The sequence below is a fragment of the Lontra canadensis genome, unplaced genomic scaffold (assembly GCF_010015895.1).
Source record: "Lontra canadensis isolate GAN:19392208 unplaced genomic scaffold, GSC_riverotter_1.0 scaffold19, whole genome shotgun sequence".
Classification (NCBI taxonomy): domain Eukaryota; kingdom Metazoa; phylum Chordata; class Mammalia; order Carnivora; family Mustelidae; genus Lontra; species Lontra canadensis.
This window is the reverse complement of record NW_022631013.1, coordinates 25,446,830-25,467,882: the sequence shown is the minus strand read 5'-3', so window position 1 is coordinate 25,467,882 and position 21,053 is coordinate 25,446,830. Positions and strand designations below refer to the sequence as shown.

General features: G+C 37.7%; 1 protein-coding gene across 4 annotated transcripts in view; it reads left to right on the top strand.

Moving 5' to 3' along the window:
- The window catches only part of ECPAS (Ecm29 proteasome adaptor and scaffold), a 63,986-nt gene that overhangs the window by 7,594 nt on the left and 35,339 nt on the right, over positions 1-21,053 (top strand). For 3 of the 4 annotated variants that reach the window (XM_032860845.1, XM_032860846.1, XM_032860847.1), the window contains 13 exons: positions 1,032-1,171; positions 4,238-4,319; positions 6,758-6,877; positions 9,794-9,879; positions 10,112-10,190; positions 12,013-12,062; positions 13,016-13,082; positions 13,177-13,299; positions 15,454-15,557; positions 15,997-16,120; positions 17,276-17,356; positions 18,734-18,959; positions 19,386-19,477. In XM_032860845.1, the coding sequence (XP_032716736.1) occupies positions 1,032-1,171; positions 4,238-4,319; positions 6,758-6,877; positions 9,794-9,879; positions 10,112-10,190; positions 12,013-12,062; positions 13,016-13,082; positions 13,177-13,299; positions 15,454-15,557; positions 15,997-16,120; positions 17,276-17,356; positions 18,734-18,959; positions 19,386-19,477 (1,374 nt within the window). Of the gene's footprint in view, positions 1-1,031; positions 1,172-4,237; positions 4,320-6,757; positions 6,878-9,793; positions 9,880-10,111; positions 10,191-12,012; positions 12,063-13,015; positions 13,083-13,176; positions 13,300-15,453; positions 15,558-15,996; positions 16,121-17,275; positions 17,357-18,733; positions 18,960-19,385; positions 19,478-21,053 lie in introns of those variants that run through there. The other variant, XM_032860848.1, reaches the window with a different exon arrangement.

Sequence of the window (21,053 nt, the reverse complement as noted above, 5' to 3'; positions counted from 1 at the left end):
CTTTTTAAATGTTTATGTAAAATTATGTGTAAACCACACAAGATTTTACCTAGTCTTCTACTGATGGGCATTAGTACTGTTTTAAGTTTTCTTTGCACAATTTTTTGTTTATATCTTCATGTAGTTAGTTTCCATAACTGTTCTTCTGTAGCTTAAGTAAATACTCGAGTTCTTTCTCTTGTAGCTCTTGCCACAGTAAGTTGTATTGAACAAGGGGGGGAAGGCAAGCATTTTATGATCTGTTTATATACTTTTTAAAAATTACATCTGTTTAATAATTATAAGCTCTCTCAATCAAGATTCATAGGCATAAGAACTAGTATGTAACTGATTTCTAAAGGTAAAGATAGTTTTCAGGTACATTTGTCCTAAATAGAATTCTTTGTTGTGAAATTCATAGCTCCTTCAGATTAATTAGAATCCCTCTTCAGTCTGTGTTTCATTTTAGCCATTCAGTTAGACTGAATACTGTTCAGTTAAAATTTCACTTGCCTTGACTTAGAGTGTGTTTGAAACCCTATTGTTTTCAGTCTGTAAGAATATTGAGGACAGAATGAATATATTAACAACAGAGTGGAACTCTGTGGAATGTGGTTTAGTTCTTTTTGTACTGTCAAAACAATCCATGGAGCCCTCTATTCATAATGTACTACTCTCTTACCTGCAGGCTCCAAATTTGGACTTCAGTTCAAGGCTTTATCATTCTAGAGAGACTGTAACCTAAGTAGGAAGGCTGTGTATCGTAATGGTCTTCGAGTTGGAGAAACTTGGGTTTGAATCTTGTTTTCATCACTTACTATGTGTCTTAACCTCTTAAGCCTTGCCTCAGTTTCCTCTCCTCATCAGAAAAATGGACTGTTACTTATGTCATAAATTGTGAGGGTTAAATGAATCAATGAATATATGTTATATACAGTTCCCTGGCACATTGTAAGCCTGAACAGGAGCTGCTACTGTTGTTACTATTAATTTCTGGTTGGTGGTGTTTGTCTCGTTGATCACTGTTTCTCCCTCCCTCCATTTATCTGCAGTGCAAATTGGGTATAGTGAAGTTCATAGAAGCTGAACAGGTGCCTGAACTTGAAGCTGTTCTCCACCTGGTGATTGCTTCTAGTGACACACGCCACAGTGTGGCGACAGCAGCGGACCTAGAATTAAAAAGCAAGCAAAGGTAAACTACCTCACTTTTCCCCCTTGAAAAATGAAAAGAGGCCATATTTCTAGAAGCTCATGTTTATTCTTTCAGGGTTTTCTGTAATGAGACGTTCAGTTTAGGCGGTTATGAAATACTGAAATATACCTAAGCTGTAATAAAGACAGTTTGCTTAGGAGCGGGATTCTGTATAAGACAAAAGAAGTAAAGCTGTTTGGAAAAGCAGTTTAAAACTGGAATGTATTAGAGATATTACCATGAGAAGTGAGACCTTTGTTGTCTCGGTAAATGCACTTTACATATGTTAAGAAGAATGTCAAAGCCCAGAAGCTATTCATTTTTGATTCTTTCTCTGTGTCAAACCATTTACGATTGCTTTTTAATAAAGGACATGTAGGTGTTATGATTAATACTGTAAAAAACAGGTCCCTTGTAGAGAGGTGCTAAATAACGATGAAAAGATATGCTGAATAAATCTTAATTCACACAGGAGAAAACACGAATGGTAATAGGCTCAGAGAAAATGTTTTGTGTGAGAAATCAGTGCAAAATGAAACACTCATGTACCAGTTTGTGCCCATTGGTAAATAAAATTGTGTAACAGTTGAAACTCCATTTAAGTTTCTGTTGAAACTGCTGTTTCTACGTTCTGTTGATTGGCATTATAAACTGAAATTATTTTTGGAAAGCACTTTGCAGTATGTAATGAATCATAAAAATATTTATAATCTTTTATGTAAATCTTCTGGGAATTTATCCTAAGAGAGTCATTCAAAAGAAGAAAAAGATTATATTTAGAAAAATGTTATAGATTTGCTCATTTTACCATTTCCTGTAATTTTAAGAAAAATGGAAACAAATTCAAATTTCCACTGTAGGGAAGTAGTTAAGTAAATTAACTGTGTCTCTATATGGAATATTATATATCTCCCAAAATAATTATGAAAGTAATAAAGCAATGTGTAAATTGTCCCCAAATAATGGCAAATGAATCCAGCAGAATAAAAATGTGTACTGATGTAAAACTGGTGATGTGGGAAGACTTAAAAACAACACAAGAAATTGAAGTTACTTGGTTGAAAACTATCACAATTATGGAAGAGTTGTGTCTTTCATTTTTTTTAATGTTTAATGTAATAACACTCTAAAAGGCAGCGGAGTGCATATATTGTAGTTTTTCCCCTTCAAAGAAACCGATATAAGTAGGTATAACCGAGTGAGGAAGGTAACTTTGTAGTCCCCTAGAGGGCAGGTGAGGCAGCCCAGAGGAGGAGCACAATGTCCTGGGGTTAATTCTGGTCACGCCTATCACTGATGGAGTGCGCCAAGACTCCTGTAGCCCGCCAGGCCTAGAACTCTGAGGAATAAGAAAGCTGGACTAGATTTCACTTAAACACCCCACCCCACGTCTAAAATTCCTTCATGCTGCTTATAACTGCGTCCTCCTGGTATCATTTTCAAAGAATTTGTTTGGTTTCGAAGGATCAAAAAATCTTTCTTGAAAACTTCTCATTGTGTTTGAGCTGCCCTCATTCTTTACAGCATGTAGTCGATCGGATTGTTAGAAATATAAATGTGGTGCTGAAGTATTCTAGTTCGTTTGGATTTTGTCTGGTAAAACAAACGTGCACTTTTTCATAAGAGGAGTTTAACATTTTTAAGAGGTAAAAAGGAAGCTGAGAACCATATGTAGTTATTTTCTCATTTTGCTAAAGGAAAAATCCTGAAGTGTCTAAGTGATGCATCTCTCTTTCGATCTTTTTTTTTTTTTTAACCTGCCTACCTGCTGTACTATCTACCTGTTTTACATGCATAAGAAAGAACTGTAGAAAAAGATACACCCAAGTTAGTGGTTACTGAAAAGGAATAGAGAGGGATATGGTATACAGATTATAAATTTCTATACATTTCTGAATTTTCACAACAAACGTAATCGAACTAGAAAGATGGTAAGGGTTTTGAAAAAATAGAGCAAACAGTGAAAATTATCCTTACTAGTTTTTAGTTTGTTTTTACTGTTAAGTTTTACTAAAGTGTCTTTGTGTTGTCAAAAAACTCTACACCTGATGTATTTATGGAAGGGAAGCAAAGGTGGAGCTTGAGGATTAGTTAGTAGCGGTCATCTGAGGAGAGTGTAGGTGAGTGCAGACTACAGTAGAATGGTGGAACATCTTCCAGGAGAGGGGCCTTGTGGCTCTCAGAGGAAGAGGCAGATGGATGAACTGTGAAAGTAGAGATGGATGAGAAAACCTGTCAGAGGAGCTTCAGGAATGATGTTTGCACAGACAGAGTGTAACTTGGAAGCAGAAGCAACATCAGAAGGCAGAGAGAAGGTAGTGTGGTACATCTCACTGGTCAGGTCCAGCCAGGCTTGCAGTACTGCTAGGTTTGTAATGTGACTGGGAGGGGCTGCCGTGGTTAGGGTGGGTGGGTGCCATTCCCTAATCCTAATTCACCTGAAGACGGGACCTAAGTAGGGGCAAGCCTCCAGGACTAACGGCAGCAGGACTGCTATGTAGAATTAGGTGAGGAAACTGCAAATACGTGTTGGCTGAGAAGGAAGAGAGAGAGGCTGGGGATCATAGTGATACAGTGTAAGAGAAATGGGATGGGCTGCCAGCTTCTTAAAGTTGAGGCTTTAATGGATAGATTTTTTTTTTTTTTTTTTTGGGTCACTTTCCTTATCACTTTCGGGTTTCCAGGTAAATTCAACAGAAGAATGACGCTTGCCTCAGTTCTCTTCGAACAAGTGTACTATAGCTGTGCTCTGTCCAAACTGCTCCATGGCTTTGGCCTTGAGCGTGAAATACAGTCCATTTTTCTTGTGTGGGTGTCCAGTTGGGCCATAGTGTAATGACCTATTGAATCAGGGTGGGATAAGCGACTTCCTGTATTTCTGTTTAAAAACTAAGGTTAGTCTGAATTAATCCCTTTCCTTCTCTTCTACAATGTCAGTTGCTCAGTTCGTTTGTGTATTTCTAACGTTTTCCTTTGGTAACAAATATTGGGGCTGTGTATTGTTTGAAATCATTGAAGTGGGACAAAACAAATAATTTTAACAAGCTGTGTTGAAACCCTCTGTAGCTTGATTGACTGGAATAATCCTGCCATCATTAATAAGATGTACAAGGTATACCTTGGAGATATACCACTGAAGACGAAAGAGGTAAGTTGCTTTGGTTTATTCTCACATCATCATAAAAAGCATTTGGTTGACATGAGTTCGATATATTTGAACTTTTCCTCCTAGTTATTTTGATTTATGCTGCATCTAGACTGTAGGAAATACTAGTTTTAAGCCGTCTTGTCTGGGTGGATTAAAGTCTGGTAACCAGTTTATTTGAGCTGGTGGTTTCAATTCCTGTACTTAAATTATGATACACTGTCTAGATTAGGGATCCACACACTTTTACTGCAACTTTTTAGGCTTTGCTGGCCATGTGGTTCTGCGGCAGCAACCATTCAGCTCTGTCCGAACATGAAAGCAGCCGTAGGCAACACATGAGGAGCTTGGCCAGATGCCACTGTAGCTTCATGGTTACTGAAATATGCATTTCATATAATACTCACATATTCTGAAATACTATTCTTTTGATTTTTAAAAAAATCATTTGAAAACATAAATCCTATTCTTAACTCAGAGGCTTTATCAAGACAGATGGGCCCGTTGGGTGGTTTGTTGACCTCTGGTCTAAAATCTAGGACAGTAGGTGGGTTCTTCTGAAGCCTCCGAGTAAGGTGTTTGCTTAATAAGTTAAATTCTGTTTAGTTCACTGTATTTAAAAGTGTGTCCACATTCAAATCCAGACATACAAGGATTATATGTTTGCTTGCTTGCTTTTTCAACCATAAATAATTGTTTTAAGAATCATAATCTCCCTCCTCCCCATCATACTATTTCCAGTTAGATTAAATTGAGTGTGATGTGGCAGAAAGAGCAGTGAATTGGGAATTGGGAGCCTCCCCTTGGATTCTAGTCTTTGAGTGGCTACACATCATTGTACTAGGGAGGAGAGATTTGGCTAATCACAGAACTTTTCTTGGCCTCATGTTCTTTGTGGAGAAAACTAAAGAGTTCGATTAGATCAGTGGTTCGTGGAATGTGGTCCATACACCCTTGTCAGGTCATGGGGATTTTTTTTTTTTTTTTGACGGTGTCGATATTTGCAGTGGTGGTATGCAAACAATGGTGGGTGTCACTGCTGGGTCCTCGCACAAACCAAACTGTCACTGAATAGTAGTAGTAGTACTAGTAGTTACTGTGTTCTTAACTGTCAGCACTCACGGTAAAAAAAAAAAAAAAAAAAAAGAAAGAAAGGAGGAAAGAAAAACATGGAGAGAGTGAAAATGAAAGTCCGCTTTACTTAAGAATATTTTTGATGAGGCGCCTGGGTGGTTCAGTCAGTTGAGCAGCTGATACTTGGTGTCTGCTTGGGTCGTGATCTCGGGTGGTGGGATTAAGCCCTGTGTCAGACTCCGTGCTCAGCGTGGGGTCTGCCTCAGGTTGTCTCTCCCTGTCTTGCTGCCCCTCCTTCTCATGCACGCTCTTTCTCACTTTCTAAGATAAGTAGATAAATCTTTAAAAAAAAAAAAGAATAATGTTTGATGAAGCAGTAAAAATTACCTGTAGACTGGGAAACTGTGGCTATTGAGGTGGTATTTGGCAGATAATGTTCTCTAAACTGAAGAAATGAGGCTTCAAGAAAAACAATTCTTGTGGTTTATGGGCAGTGGTAAAAATTTGACTTTCAAGCAAACATTAGAATTTAGAGAAACTTGTATCCATTACAATGAGCCTGAGATTTTTCTTATGAGATTGGTGGTGATAATATGTGATTTAAAAAAAAATGTTTTATAATGAAATGTTTGCTTAACTCATGAGCCAGTATTTTCCAAATGACCAGTGATGTTACAGAAGCATTACAATGGTAAGGGGGCCATTCAGTGGGCAACGTAGATCAGTGGAATTTAGTATAAGAGTATACATAAGTTCCGTGATAGTTTCAAATGCAAATTGTAACTAGCCTTTAAGAAACTGGTGTTTATTAAGTTTTGCTGGAGTATCAAAGACTATCTACAATTACCCAAAAAGGCTAAAATCATACCCACTTTTCCAAACACTCTTTATGAAACTGGGGTTTTTTTTTTACCCCACCCAGTGCCAGTTTTTTTTTTAAATTGTAGTTTAACCAAATCAACATACCAGAATAGATTGAATGCAGAGGATAAAAGAATCCAACTCTCTTCCATTAAGGTGGACAGACAAGATATTTATAGAAGATGAGAAACAGTGCCACTCAGTACAGTTTTTTGTTTGGGAAAATATAGTAAATTTTCTTAAAAATATGTTATTTACGAAAATGTATAATGGATTTGTTATTTATTATTTAAATGAGTGTTTAAAAATTTCTCATATAAATTAGCAAATATTGATAGGTGTTCCAGTGTAGCAAGAGCTCTTTGGAGTGTTCAGTAGTTCGTAAGAGTGTAAAGGAATCTTGAAACAAAAGTGTGAGAGACACTGATTTAGACGCTCTCTCATGACTCTTTTCATTGAGCAGTAATTCTAAACTGCTGAGTTAAAATTAAACATATTTTTAACAGGGAGCAGTTCTGAAACCAGAGCTGAAGAGGGACCCCGTCAGTACAAGGGTTAAGTTAAAGATTGTCCCGCATCTCCTTCGTTCTAGACAAGCTGCAGAAACGTTCCCAGCTAACATCCAGGTAATTCATTCTTTCCAGAGAAAGATGGACTGTTTACAACTCTTATGTCTTTTTAATTGCAGAAGGAACTGCATTAATGGATATTCAGGAGGTATGTTGATATATGTAACAAGTTTAATGAGATTCCATCTTATTTTTCTATCTCAGGTTTAGCTGCAGACATGGTTAAAAATTAAAAAAAAATTTTTTTTAACATTCAACTTAAATGTATGATGACTGTCCTTTTAAACTAGTGCTTTTCTGGGTGGCTCTTCTCCAAAAATGTTTTTCTTAGGCAACCCAGTTTCTGGTGGTCAGTTTAGTGGAAAAATTCAGTTATCAAGTGTCATCCTTAAGGGAACCCCTACGTATTGGCAGTGGCCAAATTATCTTGATTCTGCTTCCTTAATGTCTTTATCTCCATTTACCTAATGCTGATGTTAATTGGGGCTATCCCTTCTCATTTTGGTCATCACAGTAATCGATACTGTATCCCTTCCTCTCATCTGAAAGACAGTCTATTTTCTCTGTTGCCACCAGAGTTTCTGTTGCGGTTGGAAATGCTTGTACTCTGATCGTATGGGACACCAGTCCCTCTGCCAGAGCTCCTACCTTTTATCCAAGTGGTGACCAGCTCAGCTCAGGTAGCAGACAGATTGGAGTAAAATTTTGTCATAGTTATTTGCTGTAGATCCTAAATAAGCCTCAGGGTTTTTTTGTGTGTGTGCTTTTCTTTCTTTTTCTGTTTTTCTTTAAAAAAGTCTTTTTTAAATCTGTAAAATGGGGGGCGCCTGGGTGGTTCAGTGGGTTAAGCTGCTGCCTTCGGCTTGGGTCATGATCTCGGGGTCCTGGGATCGAGCCCCGCATCGGGCTCTCTGCTCAGCGGGGAGCCTGCTTCCTCCTCTCTCTCTGCCTGCCTCTCTGCCTGCTTTGTGATCTCTCTCTGTCAAATAAATAAAAAAAATCTTTAAAAAAAATCTGTAAAATGGGTGTAATAATAACAGCTTACTCAGAGCACTATCTATAAAGCCTGAATGGGATCATAGAAAGTTGAGAGCACAGTGGCTAGGACTCATTCAGTTACCACGTTCTTAGTAACTGCTGACAGCTTAGCAGTTACTTCTCTTCTGGTCTCCTCTCTCACTACTCCCTTACCCTGTACCTTATGCTCCAACAAAAGATTGTTTTCTTTAAAGACACTGTTTTCATGGCTCTGTGTCTCTGCTCGTGATGCTCCCTTTGCTTGGCAGAGCTCCCCTTCCCCCTTTAGCCTGGTAAACATCTACTCATGTTTCAGGATTCACTCCAGCATGCCACCACCTGAAATGTTCCCACTTCTGCCACTCCTCTTTTCAGTCCCAAAGTGAGAACACTCCCCATTGTGCTCATTGTATGGAGGACGTAGCATCTCTCCCCTTTAAGGCTTATTTTGTTGAAGTAGCTACTTGCTCCTCCTCCTCGATGATAAAACTTTTATTCCCCATATCTGGTGCTCTGATATTTGACTTTGAAGTGTTCTTTGTCTCTTATAAATGTAAAATTATCACAGAGCTTCTATCATTTCTTTTTCATAATTGGTGTTCGCAAGCACTGTTTCCCAGATAGTGTTGATAATTTTGTTTCGGAAAATTTGGTATAGTAACACATTACATGATAAGTAGCTAGAATTTTGTGACAAAATATTCATAGACATCCTGTAGATGTGTACTTTCTTTGTAGTTATTTATATGTTTTCAAAATAAATCTGGCTAAAATGTGGTGTATTCAAAGACAAACTCATTGTCCCTCACACACATTCTTATTTCTGTTCTCATTTTTGATGATTGCATTACTGTTCTCCTACGTAATTGGCCCCACCCCTTGTCTTCCCCACTTAACAGTCATAGAAATCCTTCAAGGTATCATTCATGAGCCTCTTCTTTCTTAATACCAGTGGCTTTAACTAGGCACATATTACCTTACCTTAATTTTGAACTTACGAAAGTACCCAGTGTAATCCTTTGCAAATAATATGTGCACCATGAATTTTATTTTTTCTGATAAAACATTCGTATGCTGATTAATTCATTTTCTTCTATCTTACCATATTATTCTATGTAATATAGAATTATCAGATAAATTTTCTAGAAGTCTTTTCCGAATAAGGTAGCATGTGATTACATATTGTCCTGTATCATTTTTAATGTATGTACATTTTGATCCTCAAGGAGATCGAGTGCCTTGGGAGCAATGCTTGTCTCTCTGTATCTTGCAGTGCCTGGCTAGGGTTGGTTACCCAGCAGGGCTCAGTCCTGTTCAGTTCATTGTTAAGTAAGATCGGAGTACTGCTACTAGTTTTCGGAACCAATGTGAGGAGATTTTTTTCTAAGTGTAAGACTATCTGTCCCATAGAAGGCGGGAATTTGAGGAATTTAGATTTCTTCAACATTGCTAATATCTGACCCTTCTGGATGCTGTACAGGGCTCACCTGCGAGGTCTTTGGCCATCTAGGCATGATTACAGAATATATGGAGCATCTCTATCCTGACTACATGTGTAGAATGCTTGAATCTTGACATTTTTCATGAAGCTTTTATTATAATTTGTTAGGAATGGCTGACTCCATGTACTTAACGAGCCAGAGTGACTTTATCTGCTCCCATCGCCTCTGTGATATGAAGTGGCAGACTGAGGGCCCGCTGTGAACTCTTGTTTCTGCTGGTAGATCCACAGGTTTTGCAGACTGTCCCGATCAACCACTGTGTTTGTTGTTCCACAGACTTCTGATTGGAGCTATGTTGGTCGGCTAAAATGATTATCTGTATTAAAAAGAACTGCGTTAATTTTGAATAACAGGGGTGTACTACCCAATATGTGCTGTTGAATCCTGACTAATATCTGAGAATAGCAAATTGCTATTACAAATTGGTGTTCTTGACATTGTCCCTTTCTCATAGGTGGTGTATGATGGACTTTTTGGTACAAATACAAATTCAAAATTGAGGACATTATCCCTGCAGTTTGTGCATCACATTTGTATAACGTAAGTTTTTTGAACTATCTGACTGTAAAATTTCAAGCTGTTGGAGTGATCAGATGATTCAAGTATTTCTTTCTTACCCAAAAAGAAACCATGTTTGCTCATCTTAAAAAAGTTTTAGGTTTTACTAGATTATTTCAGTTGTGTTTCTAATTATTTTAAGTCATCATCTGAAAAGATACGCTAATAATGAGATTCTTATCTTGCTTTGTGTATGTGTGCTATTTTTTTAAAGTTGCCCAGAAATCAAGATTAAGCCATTAGGTCCAATGCTTTTGAATGGCCTCACCAAGCTAATCAATGAATATAAAGAAGTAAGTGACTTGTCTTTTAAACACTGTTAATGTTTTATATTTTAAAGTATTTTCTGTTATCAACATTTCTACATGTTTGTTTAGTTAGTTATAGTTGGCTATTTTTCCATCAATTCTTTAACATTTTTACATGAAGTGGTGTGAATTTCAGAAATCACTGCCATCTTTTGCTTTTTTGCTTTTGGAATTAAGTGTTAAAAATACAGTATGAATTTTGAGGGGTCTTATTGCTTCTTTGAATAACATCTTTTAAAGCAATTGCATTTTATTCTGCTTTTAGGCACTGTGCAAAAATGGAATGGAAAGAATTACATTTTATTTTATGATTGGTTTCCATATGGATGTTTATTTGGATTTGCTTATATTTAGAAATAGTGTTAATTCTTAAGGGCTGAGTTTTTACCAATTCAGAATTCTATAAAAACATGCATTCAGTAAGTTTTTGATTCCCTGAGCTAAGTGGGATGAGGATTCTTTGGAATGTAGGTTTTTGAATCCCCTTTGTCCTTGCTGCGTCTCTCTTACTATCTTCATTAGTTTGGCTGAATTTGCTAAAGAAAGTAATGTTTCAAGAACTCTAGTCAACATTATTTTCCTAAGCCTTAACTAAACACGAATGCATGTTTGCAGTAGCCTGGTAATTAACATTCTGCCATTTGGAGTTAGAATTGAGTTTGAATCCTGGTTTTGTTCTTCAGTGAGTTGCTTAAATTCTTTGGAGCTCTGTTCTTTAGTAGAAAAATGAAAATAATACCTCTTTGTTGGATAATTGTGACGATCAAATGAGATTATACACAAAATTCCTCAGCACACCGAATGCACGTCCGTAGGTGTTCTTATTAGTGAAGGAGCTGTTCGGTGCTGTGCGGTGGGGCGCGGACAGCAGTGCTTGGCCTGGCTGGCCTGTCTGGTACTGATGAATAGTGCTTGTATGGTTTTTTAGGCCTAGGGAACCTTTCAGAGTATTTTTAATGGCATAGATAGTCAGATGCTTGGGACGGTTCGTAGAAATAAAAATGCTTTCGGGCTTTTAGGGAGAGTCTACTTTTAAAAAGTCGTCCGAGAGGCCAGGTAAACCAGAGGGCCCCAATCTCTGTACCTCCTGGAGATACCTGTATGACTTCCCGACAGATGAATCCCATCAGTGTGCGCATCGAGGTGTGGCAGAGTGAGACCTGTGTTGGCTGTAGGAACTTCAGCTCACAGAGGTGTTACTTTGTAATCCGACTATGGGTTTTCATGAAACGTTGTAAAATTCGGTCTGCCTGAGGAGGGACCCTCACTTGAGGACTTTGATCCCGTTCATTTTTTATAATTGCAGCTGTTTATTATCATGCAGACTTTTTAGGTAATCGTTCCCCAGCTTTCTGCAGTTCTGGGGGGAGAGAGGGAGGATCCTAGTCTTCCAGACCAGTGGTGAATTTTCTGTTAAGTTAGGGTGTTTTCCCAGCGCGTTGAAGATGACTTTTGGTGTTTGCAGGTTACATAGTGTTGAAAATACCCTGACGTTAGCTCCACCTGAGAGAACCCTTTCATATATGACCTCTGCATTGTCCTTTTGGAGTGAGTTGGGGATGCAAAGTTTTGTTTTCTTTTTCATTTTAGTAGTGTGATGATTCTGGGTTTGGACTTTTTTTTTTTTTTTTTTTTTGTCCAGATGCTAATAGCATGTAGTTAGGCAGAGTGAGACCAGGCTTAACAAGGAGTAAAATATTGCATGTAATTGCAGCAAAAAGGTTTTGCCGTTTACTGTATTTTTTGTTTTGTCTGTTTTTTTTGTTCTTTTTTTTCTTTCTTTCTTTCTTCCTTTCTTAATTTCAAGGACCCTAAGCTACTGTCAATGGCATATTCAGCTGTTGGAAAACTCTCCAGGTGAGTAAACCCTTCTTCAGTGAGAGCTATGCTAAGAAAAATTATGTGGCATTTAATAATGGATGGAGAATAGATTGGTTGCGATTTTGAAAAGAAATGTATTTAATGGCCATAGGTGGTTTAGGAATGTTTTCCTTGCAGAAGGAACATGATGTGAGACATTCCACTTGAAGACAGCTATGTTTCCATAGTAAATGGCGGTCTTGAAATGAGATTTTGAACTGGATTGTGTCTTAATGGGTTACTTTTTCTTGCACCCTGGAGACATTTGATTGACCTTAAGTGTTCTTTGTTGCCGCTTACCACTAGTCTTTATAATCACAATCTTCAAGGTTTAGTTCTTGACTCTCTTTTCTGTTCTGATAGTGCTATATTATGATTCTGGGTGGCCCTGTTTTCAGAGGTAGATTTTTTTTTCTTCTGCTTATAGTATGATTTCCTCCTTACACTTCCTCCTGGTTTCTTCTTCCTTGCCTATATCTCAAAGCAGGGAGACTATGACCCTGGGTGGTGCTGCCAGCCGTGGCGCAGGCCTGTACTGGCCAGTGTAGACTAGGTCTTGCTCTTCTGTCTGTGCAGGGAAAGGATCTTTGGGGTTCAGAGGAAGGCCACCCTAGGTCACATGATACAGCACTTATATGATAGTCTTTAGTTTAAATAGCAGTTTGGTCTTGTCAGTGTTTTTATGTTAAAATCAGAAATATTAACTGAATGCATGGAATCTTATGAAGGCAGTCTCTGGGTGGTATTTTAATCATGGGTTACTTATATTAGACAGTTGAATTAAATATTTACTTTTAAAAATATTTGGCTCTTTGGGCAGGTAATCTAATGATGTTGACATTATGTTTAGAGATGAAAACGCAATTCAAGAAAATTTGTGTTTAGTTACATTTTCTTCTAACCTCATGGAAATTTATGGTTGTAATAGTGGTCTTACTATTCTCTTACAGTCGAATGCCCCATTTATTCACTAAGGACATAGCTCTTGTGCAGCAGCTCTTTGAAGCCCTATGTAAGGTAGGGAAACACCCAACCAATCTGTGCTTTCCATTTGGATGCTGACCTGGAAACCTGACTGGGAAGGGAAACACTGTTTTTATCATATTTATAGGAAGAGCCTGAGACTCGGCTTGCTATTCAAGAAGCATTATCTATGATGGTTGGAGCTTATAGTACCTTGGAGGGAGCACAGCGAACTCTCATGGAGGCACTTGTGGCTTCATACTTAATAAAGGTAGGTCCAGCTATGTCAACTACAATGGTTGGTGATACATACATGATGATACATTTTTAAGAGCAGAATTTGAATTGATCTTGACAGTTAAGAGGAGTATTTGTTTTCATTTGGACTATGATTGATTGAGTTACTGATTTTTAAAGATTTTATTTATTAGAGAGAGAGAGCATGAGTGGAGGGAAAGGCAGAGGGAGAGGAAGAAGCAGACTGCCCGCTGCTGAGCAGGGATCCCGAGCAGGACTTGATCTAGGACCCTGGGATCATGACCTGAGCCGTAGGCAGACACTTAGCTGACTGAGCCACCCAGGTGGCCCAGGACTGTGATTTATAATTGATTTCTAATTCTTCATGATGAGAATCTGATTTTAGGGGAGGAGGAATGGTGATATTCTCAGAGCTTTTATGTTAAAGCCTTTTATGTTGGGGAAACTCTTCTTGATGTCGTCTCCTCCAAGTTGGAAGTCTTTTGTCTTAGGTGGTAGCTGAACACTGCAGTCCTTTGGGGTGGAGTTCATAGCCAACACTGGGGGGAAGCAGAAGGAAAGACAGACAAATTTTATACCTTAAAATCTGTAGGATGTAAGCCAGTACTATCCTGCATAGTTTTCTTCCTTCTAGACTTCTTTATTCAGCTGTCATGGGAGTTTGTAGAAAATTTTTAATATTTATATATTATATATATTTACATATATATGTGTGTGTATGTATATATATGTAATTTTTATTTATTGTATTTTTATTTAATAAATGAAAATTTATTAATATTTATTCAGCTGTCATGGGAGTTTGTAGAAAATTTTTTATATTTATATATTACATATATTTACATATATGTATGTATATATATATGTAATATATAGTATACAATATAAAATAGTATGAATTTGTTTTAGTCAGTTCTTTTTTCTAGGAGTAGAGGGATATTAGAAGGGGCAATGATGTCAAAAAGTATTGGTATGATTAATATATATTGTGTCTTACTGAAATTTGACTGATGTATTCAATACATTGATATTGAAGGAATTACTTAAAAGTTCAGAAAGGTATCTGGTTTCTGTTGAAATATGACAGGACTGTTATGTACACTCAGGAACATTATTATCTATCAAGTTCCACTGTTGGAAGCTCTTGTCCATGCTTCATATTCCTGTACTGTGGACGAAGATGTGTGGGCTTGTTTGGAAGCTCATTAGACTAGAACACATACAAGGATGTTTGATGCTTTTATAATGTATGTGGGTGCTGGTTATACATATGCAGAGCACATCATGTAGCAACAGTACTAAACCGAAGCTAATTTTATTCTTTTCTCAGACGACATTAAAGCAACCAGATTGTAGACTAAATCATGTGATCTCATCCTTAATATCATTGCTCTTTATGGGAGCTCAAGGAATGCTTAAAGAGCAAGGACGCCTGAGTGAATAGGGCGGAATCTATTTCCTAATGTCACTCCCATCTCACTTTGTTAGGTTTGTGACGAGGAGAATTACCTGGTGGGAAGGTACCTGAGAGGAAGGCTTTTCAGAATAAGGGTTTCTCAGCTGCTTTTTTTGTTGAACTTTGTATTTGTAGAGTAATCTGTTATTCTTTTTAGGTGAGTTGAGTGTATTCATGTAGTTGAAACTCCTTTGGAGTCCGTTTTAACTAGAGCTCATCTGAAAAACCTGGAGACATTATGCTTCAGATTTATAGATTCCGAGTAACCTCTGTTTGTGTTCCCTGCCAAATATCTTAACTTCATTCATGTGACTGACAGTTTGAGAGTTGGGGAAGCAGAGATGATGTCCAGAAACTGTTCACAGTGACTGTGGTCCCAGAGTTGGGTGGAGGATATGCGTGTACAGGGACATTCTCTGGCTATGGTCTCTGTGGGTCTTCCTGCTTTACTTGGAGGGTCCTTTTAGCTCATAAAAAGCACTTTTTTAAGTCAGGCCAGTGTCCAAAAGACTTTTTTAAACAACTTGATTAAAGATTTTCAACAAATCATTTGTCTTAATTTTATTTACTTATTAAAATTACTTTACTTTTGACTGTTTACAATTAAGATGACTTATCTTTACTGAATGAGCTGTTGGTAATTGGATTCTTCTTCTTCTTTTTTTAAAATCTGTATGTGTTTGTGTGTGCGTGTATTTATGTGTCAAATAGCCTGAAGTTCAAGTTCGACAGGTGGCTGTGAAATTTGCTAGCACGGTGTTTCCCTCAGATCATATACCTTCCAGATATTTGCTCTTACTAGCTGCAGGAGATCCGTAAGTTTCAAAAGGTGTTAATTTGAATTTGGGTTCATTTTAAATTATTTGAAAATTACTGAAATTTATGTTGTTTTCAGGATTGCTCTGTGGACTTTAGAAGCAATTTATTAAAGTTAAAAATACGGCCCTTGATATGATAAGATCTGTAGTTATACCCTATCTTGTTTTTTTTCCTGTTGGGTACACTTTAAAGATATAAGCCACATAACTCTTCAAATCTCCAGAAATTTCCAAAAAGAAGTGGTTTCTTACAATGTATTTTATGACTCTTTGCTTAGATAGCCAAGAATATTTTTAAGAAGTTTTCTGAGAAAAAAAAAAAATTTTTTTTCTGAGATTCCCCAGTTGTCAAATAAAATGACTGTTCTTAATCATCAAATGATCAGTCTGGCATTATTGCAAGTTATTTTTTTATTCTTATTTTTCTTTCTGCAAGACGAGAAGAAGTTCATGGAGAAGCACAGCGAGTATTAAGGTGTCTTCCTGGTAGAAACAGAAAAGAAAGTGCTTCTAAGCAGATGCCTTCTTTCCCAGAAATGGTGTATTATATCCAAGAAAAGGTATGGCGTTTAACTTCAGATAAGTTTGGGTCATATAATGAATCCTGAAAATAAACATGTATTTTTTTAGGTGACACATTTAAAATGTTACCACTAAATGTTGAATAGTGATAACATTTCTAACAATGTTAATATTTACAATGAGAGGAAGAAAATACAAAATGAAGAGGAAAATGTAGTTCTTGAAATTGATCTGTTTAGCCCCAATCTGAATTACTTCAATTCCTTTTATGCTCTTCAGCATTTTGGTGGGTTTAAAAATTTTATCCCTGGTCTGACATGCTTAAAAATATGTCTCCTTTTTTTTAAAAATTTTTTTTAATTTTTAAGGATATTATTTAGAAACTGTAAATTTAAGAATGCTTCAGGGAACAGTTGAGATTTTTTCCATTGTGATCGTGAGAGAACATCATGGCTGTTTTTGCAAGCCTCCCGTGTGTGCGTAGTTCTCTCTGCTGGTGGGTCAGACTGAGTATTGGCTGTTGTGACCCCTAGTCCTGATTCTGTCCCACTTTTTTTCAGTGTTTCTTTGTATTTAGATAGATATCTTAAGGGAGTTGGAAGTCAGGACCAAGTAGCCATGATTTTTTTCTCTAATGCACGGTCATATTTGTGGTCAGAAGATGCTTGTATGCTCATCTTTTCCTCCTGCCTCTGTTAGTTATGAAAATAACTGGCCTGCAGTGGCCTGAGGTGACTGTCTTCGTAGATGCCTGGAGCAGGTTTCTTCTTCTTCTTCTTTTTTTGAAAGATTTATTTATTTATTTGAGAGAAGGAGTGCACACACACACGCTCGAAGGGAGGGGGTAGACTCCTTGCTGAGCACAGAGCCCGACGCAGGGCTCATTCTCAGCCCAGAGATCATGACCTGAGCAGAAACCAGGAGTTGGCCCCTCAACTGATTGAGCCACCCAGGTGCCCTAAGCAGGTTTATTCCTTTTAAATAAGCCAGTAAAAACAGGAAGAAAAAGACACACCTGTCATTTAGGGTTTGAGGGACATGTGCAATCAGTATGATTGATGGAGAAATGCTTTGACTAGATAAAAACAGTAGCAAACAATAATGTAGTTAGAAATAATTATTTTTGAATTGAGGAAGGGCACACATGCTCCATGTTTTAATAATTGTGTTTATTTTTGGCTTATTTTTATTAGGCTTCCCATCGAATGAAAACTCCAGCTAAGTACATGACTGGGACCACTGTCCTTCCATTTAACCCAGCAGCCTTTGGAGAGGTAGGATTTGGACCGATTTCCATTTGCTCTCTCTAAACATTCTAGAAGATAATGTCATACCCAAAGAGATGTCTGAATTTTTTTGTGTTCTAGATAAACCCATATCGTGATGTCACTATTCTTTACCGGGTTGTTTATTAGAAAAACAGTATTGGGTAATTGGTGTTATTTTAACTTGTAGTGGAGTCTGTAAATGTATTTATCTCTGTGAGATTCTCTTCCTGGCAGAATTGGGTGCTCTGCATTGATTACTATTGTGATTTTACAACAAATTAGATTTGAATTTTAAAGCCAATGCTGAGGTTGTTTAGATTATTTCTTGTTTGGGTCATTGACTTGTACTAAGTAAATGACAAGAGGTAACCTTGTTCAGAGAGAGTAAGATACCCACAGTGGAACAGCTGCCCATTTTAGCTTTCAAGGAAAGAGCTTCAGGAGGACTCCTTGGTAGCTAGTTCATATCAGAGGTTTTTGTGGTGTTGTCTCTGTTCTTCTGTAGATAATTTGAACCCATCTTCTCAAATTCTTATGTTGGTGGAGATTAACTACAGTTCCTGGAGTTACACAGCAATAGATGATTTGCACCAGGTTTCTGCTCCCTCTCTTCTCCCCCACACCAACACACCTTTTAAAAAATAACAATTTCGGGGCGCCTGGGTGGCTCAGTGGGTTAAAGCCTCTGCCTTCAGCTCAGGTCATGATCCCAGGGTCCTGGGATGGATGGAGCCCCTTATCGGGCTCTCTGCTCAGCAGGGAGCCTGCTTTCCCCCTCCCCCTCACCCCCTACTTGTGATCTCTGTCAAATAAATAAATAAAACCTTAAAAAAAATAAATAAAAAATATCAATTTTTCTTGTAATTGTTTAGACTTATTTTTTTTTAATTTTTCAAGAGATTTGTTTATTTTAGAGCGAGTGTGCTTGCATGCGGCAGGGGGGTTAGGGGGGCGGCGGGGAGCAGCAGAGGGAGAGAATCTCAGGCTGACTCCCCACTGAGCATGGAGCCAGTCTCGAGGTTCAGTCTCATGACCCGTGAGATCACAGCCCGAGCTGAAGTCACGAGTTGGAGTCTTAATTGGCTGAACCACCCAGGCGCCCTGTAATTGTTTAGACTTTAAAAGTGGAGTTTGCATTTTAACTCCATTAAACTCCACTAAAAACTCTCTGGATTTATAAAAGCTTGTTATGTAAATTGTCCTCCATTATGGTAATTTCAGTTAACATACTGAGTCATGTTTTCCAGCTTTCGTGAGGATTGTCAAATAGCTTTATGAGGGAGGGTGGTGGAATGAAAATGGGAAACTGTCATTTTGAGGAGTACTCTCCCACACTGACTTCTTGCGGAGCTTGTCTGGTATCCTTCTTCCTTCTGCTTTTAGATAGTCCTGTACTTGCGCATGTGCCTAGCGCACAGTGCGGGAGTGGTGCCCACCTCCCAGAGTTTGGCTGACATGCAAGACCACGCCCCAGCCATTGGACGCTACATACGGACTTTGATGTCAGGCAGCCAGGCCACATCCTCCTCATCTTCTTCCAAGAGTGGAGAAACCAACCCTGTTCAGATCTACATCGGCCTGCTTCAGCAGCTGCTGGCAGGTGTTGGAGGTAGGAGGTCGTGCCGCTGAGGACAGATGTTGAAGCACTTAAGCAGTAATCCAATTTAAACTCAACTGAGAATTTACAGCAAAATTATTTTCTCCCTTCACTACTGTAACTGAACATCAGCCTTTGTTTCTTTTCTAAACTTATTTGATTCATCCTTGATACGCTATTACTCTTCTTGGAAAGAAGTGCTAACAATACATAATGTTTTTACTTTGGAAGTGGGTGTGCAGAATAGGGCATCTTTTTTAATAGATACTTAGTCTGTAAATTTGCTGTTTTGGATCACATAGTGTATTTAAGTTGATTTTTGTTTTGTAGAGCTGGGGATTGCCTCCCAAAGCAGTAGCCTTATACTTGAATTTAGTGAGCCCTGTCAGTTTATCACTTTTCTTGAAGCTAAAATTTTCTGAATTCTTTCTTATTTAGGTTTGCCAGTCATGTACTGTCTATTGGAAGCTGTCTCCGTGTATCCAGAAAAACTGGCTACCAAATTTGTAGACAAAACAGAATGGATAAAGGTACATCCTGTGCATGTGTATTTCTCTTTGATTCTCTATGTTTTACACTTCAGTCTTATAATCCGTCTTCCTACTTTGGGTCATTTTGAAAACTCTTTTATCATACACTTCCTGGGAAGCATGGAGGTCAGTATATCTCAACAATCCATCTAAGTGAGGTGAGAGATGAATTAAGAATCATATAAGTAAAAAAAAAAAAATGTATATATATTTTCTGTTTTAAAAGTTAAAAAAAAATTTGTGTAGCTTAAATAAAAAAATATGTAAACTCTCTCCTTTCTGTAACTGTCTCCCACCTACTCAGCTCTCCCAGCTTCCTGCCCCTTCCTCTCTCACCTGACAAACATATGAAGATCATCAATGTTTTATGTTGTACTTCCTAGAGTTTATTTATGCATATACACACAGATGAAAATAAGCATTTTTAATTTTTCTTCCTTCTTTTACACAAAAGGTACATAATTTTCACACTTTTATTGTTTCAAATGTTTATTTAAATTCTTGTTAGTTAATATATAGTATAATTTTATTATTAAGTTGTTATTTAACTTCTCACACTGTTTTTTTATACCTTACCTCTTTCATTTGACACTAGAATGTGGAGGTATTCTGTAGAACTAGAGGGAGAACGTCCTCTTTAACAGCTTCATTTTTTCCATTGTATGAATGTGCCGTGACTTATTCTAGAACCTCACTGAGGTTCTATTCCAGAACTGTTCTGCTGCGATGAACAGTCCATCATTTTGAATATAAAGAAGTCTGTTTTTTAGATGGAATCCCCAGAAGTGGAATTGAGGACATAGACTTTTGTAGTTCTGATAGTCCCCAGCCTCTGGTACCAATTTACACTCCCACTAGCCATGTAGGAAGTGTTCCTGCCTCATGGTCACACCAAAAGCATTGCCAGGTTTAGCGAATAAAAATAAAAGATTCTCCGTTAAATTTGAATTTCACATAAACAATGAAAAATTCTTTTTAGTACAGGTGTGGCTCACACACTTTCATATACTTCTTGGGCTGTATAATGCAGTTCTTTTTGGAAAGTGGAGCTTGAATGATGGTAAAATGTGCAGATTACCCCTTAGTGTGAAAGCATGAGTGTCATATACCAAGAGGTGTGAGTTATGTGCTTTTTTGGAAAATCTAGTCTCATGAAATTGTTTTGGATTTAAAAAGGATTTTTTATTCCTTGTGAATATTTGCTGATTATAAAATGATTCCACACTTTGACTTTTGATCATGTAGATCAGGGGTCATCAAGCTATGGTCCATGTACCAAATCTGCCTTGCCTCCTGTTTTTGTTTGGTCTGTAAGCTAAGAATGGTTTTCGTTTTTAAATGGTTCAAAAACAATCAGAAGACATGAGAATTCTAGTGTCCATAAAGTTTTATTGGATCACAGATACCCGCTTCATTTCTCGATTGTCTGTGGCTGCTTTTGCCTGACAGTGGTAGGATGGAGTTTTTGCCACACAGACCATGTGGCCTACAGAGCCCCCTTGGCCCTTTACAGAAAGCATTTATTGACCTCTGTTTTAGATCTTCTGTGCTTTGATTCTGTTTTATATCTTGTATT